Source organism: Strigops habroptila, chromosome 9 (assembly GCF_004027225.2).
Source record: "Strigops habroptila isolate Jane chromosome 9, bStrHab1.2.pri, whole genome shotgun sequence".
Lineage (NCBI taxonomy): Eukaryota > Metazoa > Chordata > Aves > Psittaciformes > Psittacidae > Strigops > Strigops habroptila.
This window is the reverse complement of record NC_044285.2, coordinates 33,285,722-33,292,466: the sequence shown is the minus strand read 5'-3', so window position 1 is coordinate 33,292,466 and position 6,745 is coordinate 33,285,722. Positions and strand designations below refer to the sequence as shown.

Genomic DNA, 6,745 nt, shown 5'->3' with positions numbered 1-6,745 from the left:
TTGGCCGCCGGGGTGTGTGCGTGGAGCGGGAGGCCGGGCGGCGCGGCGGGCATGGGCGGCGGCGGCAGCGGCGGCGGGGAGTGAGGCGGCCGCCACGATGTGGCTGAAGCCCGAGGAGGTGCTGCTGAAAAATGCCCTCAAGCTGTGGGTGCAGGAGCGCTCCAACCAATACTTCGTGCTGCAGAGGCGGCGGGGCTACGGCGAGGAGGGCGGAGGCGGGCTGGCAGGTAGTGACCCCCGGGGCCAGGGCACGGTCTCCCCTGCGCTCAGCGGCGGGGCGGTGCCTCCTCAGGCCCGGTCCCGAACGGGCCGGAGGAAGGGCTGAAAAGGGGAGGGTGGCCCGTCACTGGTTCTGGGACCCTCGGTCCAGAGGGGAAAGGAGCGGGGGGCCTGGCCGAGTTTTGGAGCCCTTGACCTTCATGGGGTTTCTCATGTGGTTCTCTTCTTCCGCTCACTCCCCTTTTTTCTTGCATGGGAAAGGCATTTCAAGACATCCCACTGGGAAAAAGGAAGGGTTGATTAAGTTTCCACCACACTCCGTGTGGGATGAGGCCTGCAGGTGCTCCTGGGTGCAGAAGATCCTGGTGGGATGTACATCCTGTCTGGGCTGGGGCAGCTGGCTGGGCTGGGCTGGGCTGGCCGCTGCCTTTGAGTGGTACGTGGAGCTGAGATCAGTGCAGCCCAACACTTGGTTCTAGCTTAACAGCCCTTTGCACCAAGGAACGCTTAGCAGGCTTAGATTTGCAGCTTGTTGGAAGAGGACACATTGGAAGAAATGATAGGTCTGTCTTGCTTTGGTAAGATGCTCATTTCCAGTCCCTTTTCCTGCATTCATCTGTGGCTGCTTGAAATGAGCTCCTGCTCAGGCATTTCCGATTGCTTATTTTAGTAACAAGCATATGATTTGATGGAGCTTGGCAGGAGGGGTGAGTCGGGAAAGTGACAGGACATTGACCACTATAATAAACTTTATTTAGTGAGAATTTCAAGGTGTGGAGCTGAGTTTCTATTTTTAATTCTTCTCTGCCTGTATCATTGCGCACTGCAGGGACCCCAGCTACCACTGAGACCTCTGTTGTGGTAGCTATTCAGATGAGAACTGACTAATTCATAGTGTGGTGGCATCTGTCGTTGACCCTGTCAAGGAGAAATGCTACAGGGAAGCAAAGTAAAGTTGTTTCTGGATGGAATATGATTCTGGAGTGTTTTGCATCAGTTGCATCTCTTTGGGTTTTCAAGGCTCTCTAGTTGCATCATCATAAAGCAAGCTGTGTTAAACATGAGGCATAATTATCTTGTTGAAACACTTATCCATTGTACTGAACGAAAACGCAAAGTCCCAAATTTTGGGTGATGAATTTCACATGTAGAAATATCCCTCCCAGCTGGAGGTGGGGTATTCTTTATTGGAATCTGAACCACTTGGAGGGCACAAGTTAAGTGTAAAAAGAAAGCATCACAAAATCCCAGATTCTCTTCTAGGCATATCATACTATTACAGATAGATAATGCTAGGCTTCATCTTAGAACCAAGGGTGATACTTTGCAACCTTGGAAGTCTAGATGGGCCGGTCTCTGCCCTGGTATCTTTGGAGGCCAGGGAAGCTGAGTTGGCATGAAGGTTGTCTTTCTGTGTGATAAAATTCATTTAAGAACTATGACTGAAGTGAAAGAATGAGACCTACAATTAGGTATTCATTTAAAAACATCCCCCTAGGCTTACAGCTGGATAGACAGCTGGGCCCTCCTAGTGCCCTTTGGTTTCTGTTGAAGGTGAGGCTTCTATCACTAGTCTTTTGTCCTTGATGGCATTTGGCAACATGGAAAACCACAAATGGGATAGTTCCTGTAGTATGCTTTTTTTAATGTGTCATCGCACATTTTATTTCTGTAGCTTTTCTCATAATGTTAGATTCGTACAGATTTCATCTGTACAAATTATGTTTTTCACTGGACAGAAACAAGAAGAGTGAGATGTTACTGGATTAAAATTGTAATTAAGAAAGAATAACAAGGAAATTGAAAATAATGCAGTTACATTTGTGTTTGCAGGTTTGAAAATATTCAAACCCCCTAGGTACAAGCAAGCATAATTTGCTATGCCTGATTTAAATTTTATGTTGCTATGTGTCACTCAAGAAAATTAGTGCTTGCTTTAGAAAAAAAAACCAATGAACAGCTATTCTCTTCTGAGGTAATTGCAAACGTGCCAAGTAAAATCTTGTTCTGAACAGCATTTTTCAGCTGGTGAGACAAGGCTAGAGGTGACTGGCAGTGCTGGGGGATTGGGGAGGTACCAGTGAAAGAGGCAGGCAGCAGTGCAAGACTAAGTCTTGAGGGGAGGAACAATGCCTCAAGACAGGAATTGGAAGATGAGCAGTAGTGCTTCAGGGTTTGAATAGCAGTAAAGCTGAGAAGGCAGTAGCAAAGGATTCCCAAGAATACAGGAGTACACTTGTTTGGGCTCCTTTAAGTTGGACAGACTTTAAGGAGGGGAGATGTGAGTTTTGAGAAGCAGCCAATAGCTGGAGAAGGTGCAGACCAAGGGGAAAAAATAGATGACAGCAGAGAAACTTCCCTGAAGGAAGGCTGGGAATTCTGGTGCTGTCCTTCTGTTTAGACAGAAGGCTGCAGTTGGATTTGTTTGTATGACCTTTCTGGACTGACTATTACAGCATGACCAGTTTGTAATCTGTGCATGATACAGTTTGCTCCTATGGCTTGTGTCCACAGACAGCATAGTTCTGAGTTGGCCAGTGTGGATGAAAATGGACAGAAACACCTTGTGCTGGTTTTGCTTAGCTTTGGCTCTTTTCCTGCAGGTGTATGCCTCCTTAGCTTTACATGAATGCACGTGCCGTAATCAAGGTCTTGTGAGATTAGGCATGTTAGTCACAAGGATGTTGCTTTGGTGACAGTTTAGACAGGACTTTGGCTAGGAGATGGGTATTCTGGGAGTAGTTATATGAACGGGAATTTGATGTCATAAGATACCAATCTTTCACTGAAATGCAATCAAAATACTTAATTTCTGCTTTTGTTGTTACAATTTGCCTCTTTCTGCTCGAGAAATTTAAGTAGACTACAACCATGAGAGGAGGAAAACTTTAAATTAAATACATGGTTGGAACTAGTCTTCTCTGCTTGTTGCATGTGCTGCGCTTGGAATGGTAGGGAAAAACCCTGACTCTTAAAGTCCTGGATTTCCTGTGACAGCTATTGCTTCTAATTTTCCCATCTTTCAAGGATATCTTTATTATCACAGATAGGCCAGATAGATTGCCACACGAGGGCTTGGGTACACACCTAAATTTAATGAGTTACTGTTGTTTTACCTGAGTCATAACCACTGACCATAATGTACTTGAGTTGCTGTAAATGGAGATTAAATCTTTTATTCACCAAAGGCTTAGTTAACCTGTTTTACATCTCAGTTGACTAAGAACATTTGCATCTCAGCCGATGCTCAGTATTTCATTAATCTGAGGTTTCTTAGTCATGAGATGAAGTTCCCTTGGGAAATAAAATTAAGAAAAAGAACCCCCAAAAAACCACACTTCTGTGCTTAATTTGAGGAAGTGGAAAAAAAGGGTCTTATTCAAAAGTTAGCATGTGTGTGTTTTAAATCAAATACACAGAGAAATGGCTTTTCTTGGTTTATATGGTATGTATTTGTATCTTAGTTTATCTAGTGAAAACTGGACCCAAATGCTCTGTAAAAGTATTTGCTGTGATGGAAGGAAGCTTTATCCTGTCTCTGTAAATAAATATTTGATGTGGTAGGGTTTTACAGTTTGGGCCTCCTGCATTGTAATTTGGCAGCAGTTCACTCCATTGTGTGTTTCTCCCCTGATTCTATATCCTGTGCCAGAGAAGCCTTTGTGGAAATTACATAGCATCTGTTGTGTTACTCTGGTAGATTTGGTTTCAACTGACCTGCATCTTTTGATCTTTTTTTAAAAGGTTTTGATGAAATTACAGACCATTTCAGTTGTAGCTGGGATACTGGAATTTGTCTTTTCTTAATTATACAACGGGTTTTGGTTTTGTAGTAAATCTGTACATTTCACATGCTATTGCTATTGGTTATATTCCTCGCAGGAATTACATTGCCTTCAAGATTTATTTTTCTTTTTAATTCATGATTTATTAACAGGTTGGCTTTATGGTACAAAACCCCCTAAACAATCATTTGAAGTTCATGATTTTTATTCTTCATATTTATATTTCTTCAAACCTAAACATTTTAGTTGCCATGACCTAGCTATTAAAAACCTCTCTTAAGGTTGCTCTGGGCTTTCTTGCTATGAGGTGTCCTCTGTAGGATTCTATGGAGTCTCTTCATGTACCTAAGCTGAAAGCTTAGGAGAATGCCTGTAAATGGTTTTAGCTCTTTACCCCACACTGGAGCAGTGTGTTCCTGAGGAACTGCACACTATGGGAGGGACCCACGCTAGAACCGTTCATGAAGAACTACAGTCCGTGGGAAGGACTCATGTTGGAGAAGTTCATGGAGGACTGTCTCCTGTGGGAGGAACCCCATGCTAGAGCAGGGGAAGAATGTGCAGAGTCCTCCCCTGAGGAGGAAGGAGCAGCAGAAACAAGGTGTGATGAATTGGCTGCAACCCCACTCCCTGTCCCACTGTGCTGCTGAAGGAGAGGAGGTAGAGAAAATGGGCAGTGAAGTTGAGCCTGAGAAGAAGAGAGCGGTGGGGAGAAGGTGTTTTGGCTTTATTTCTCATTATCCTACTCTGATTTGATTGGCAATAAATTAATTTTCAGTTCCCCAAGCTGAGTCTGTTTTGCCTGTGACAGTAATTGATGAGTGATCTCTCCCTGTCCCTGTCTGAACCCACAAGCCTTTCCTTATATTCCTCCCCCGCCCTGGTCCAGCTGAGGAGGGAAGTGATAGAGCAGCTCAGTGCAGCCAAGGCCAACCCACCACAGCTACCTATCACAGACTTACTTGGTTTACAGTATTTTTTTCCCCTTTTGGTTCTGCTCTGATTAGCCTTTGAATTCTTCAGGTTGTAGAAGTGAGCAATTGTTGCCAAAATGAAGCTGTGTTGTTGCCACTTGGGAAAAGCTTTTACAGTACTTTCAAACAGCTCCTTTTTATGATGATGTAAATAAACTAAAAGCAAGCACTCAGTTGTACATCAAACCATCTACTTTTCAAAGTCCATAGTGTAATGGGGCTGACTAATGTTGTGCTTAATAGAACATTTTGGTTTGAAAGGAACTCTTACAGTCCTATAAATATTTTATGTCCCTTAACACTTCTAATGTAGCAAATAAGGTGGCTGTCTGATCCAGTTTTAATATAATTAATTATTGACCTCAAAGGCACTATTACGCATTAGAGGAGAGAACAGGCTTGTGCTAACTTTGTTTGAGAACAACAGTGCTATTTTATAAAAAGACAATAAGATGGTTGGTTGTCTTATTGCTTTCTTCTGATTCTTCATTGTTAAAATTGAACTTAGATTATTCCATTTGCATTATACTAGTCCCACAAAGAACAGAAAGTAGTCAGTTTGCTGGGTATGATATATCTATTTAAAATAAAGAAGATTCTCAGCAATAAAAAAAGATGTAACTGACAGCTATTCCAAGGGAAAAAAAAAATCTTTGAGATTGTGTGTTGAAAGGGACCCCAAAGGAAAAAAAAAGGCAAATATTTGTGCTCTTGATGTGCTTATCATAGAATCATAGAATAGATGGGGTTGGAAAGGAGCTTAAGATCATCTAGTTCCACCCCCCCTGCCAGGGGCAGGGACACCTCGCACTAAACCATGTCACTCAAGACTCCGTCCAACCTGGCCTTGAGCACTGCCAGGGATGGAGCATTCACAACTGCCCAGTACTTGGGCAACCCATTCCGGTGCCTCACCACCCTGACAGTAGAGAACTTCTTCCTTATATCTAACCTAAACTTCTCCTGTTTAAGTTTGAACCCATTACCCGTTGTCCTATCACTACAGTTCCTAATGAAGAGTCCCTCCCCAGCATCCTTATAGACCCCCTTCAGATACTGGAAGGCTGCTGTGAGGTCTCCACGCAGCCTTCTCTTCTCCACGCTGAACAGCCCCAACTTTCTCAGCCTGTTTTCATAACACGAGGTGCTCCAGCCCCCTTATCATCCTCATGGCCCTCCTCTCGGCGTGCTCCAACAGCTCCATGTCCTTTTTATGTTGAAGACACCAGAACTGTACACAATACTCCAAGTGAGGTCTCACAAGAGCAGAGTAGAGAGGCAGGGTCACCTCCTTCGACCTGCTGGTCACGCTTCTTTTGATGCGGCCCAGGATGTGGTTGGCTTTCTGTGCTGCGAGCTGGGTCATGTTAAGTTTCTCATCAACCAACACCCCCAAGCCCTTCTCCCCATGGCTGCTCTGAATCTTTTCTCCACCCAACCTGTAGCTGCGCCTGGGATTGCCCCGACCCAGGTGTAGGACCTTGCACTTGGTTTGGTTGAACTTCATGAGGTTAGCATTGGCCCACCTCACAAGTGTGTCAGGGTCCCTCTGGATGGCATCCCTTCCCTCCAGTGTATCAACCAAACCACCCAGCTTGGTGTCATCAGCAAACTTACTGAGGGCACACTCAATCCCACTGTCCATGTCACCGACAAAGATGTTGAACAAGACAGGTCCCAACACCGATCCCTGAGGGATGCCACTCGTTACTGGTCTCCAATTGGACATTGAGCCATTGACCACAACTCTTTGTGTGTGGCCATCCA

At 44.6% G+C, this 6,745-nt stretch overlaps 1 protein-coding gene across 4 annotated transcripts in view; it reads left to right on the top strand.

The window, feature by feature from the left end:
* TBC1D8B (TBC1 domain family member 8B) overlaps window positions 1-6,745 on the top strand; it is a 39,180-nt gene continuing 32,435 nt past the window's right edge. For 3 of the 4 annotated variants that reach the window (XM_030496626.1, XM_030496627.1, XM_030496628.1), the window contains exon 1: window positions 2-227. In XM_030496626.1, the coding sequence (XP_030352486.1) occupies window positions 98-227 (130 nt within the window). In that variant the 5' untranslated portion in view covers window positions 2-97. Of the gene's footprint in view, window positions 228-6,745 lie in introns of all 4 variants that reach the window. The other variant, XM_030496624.1, reaches the window with a different exon arrangement.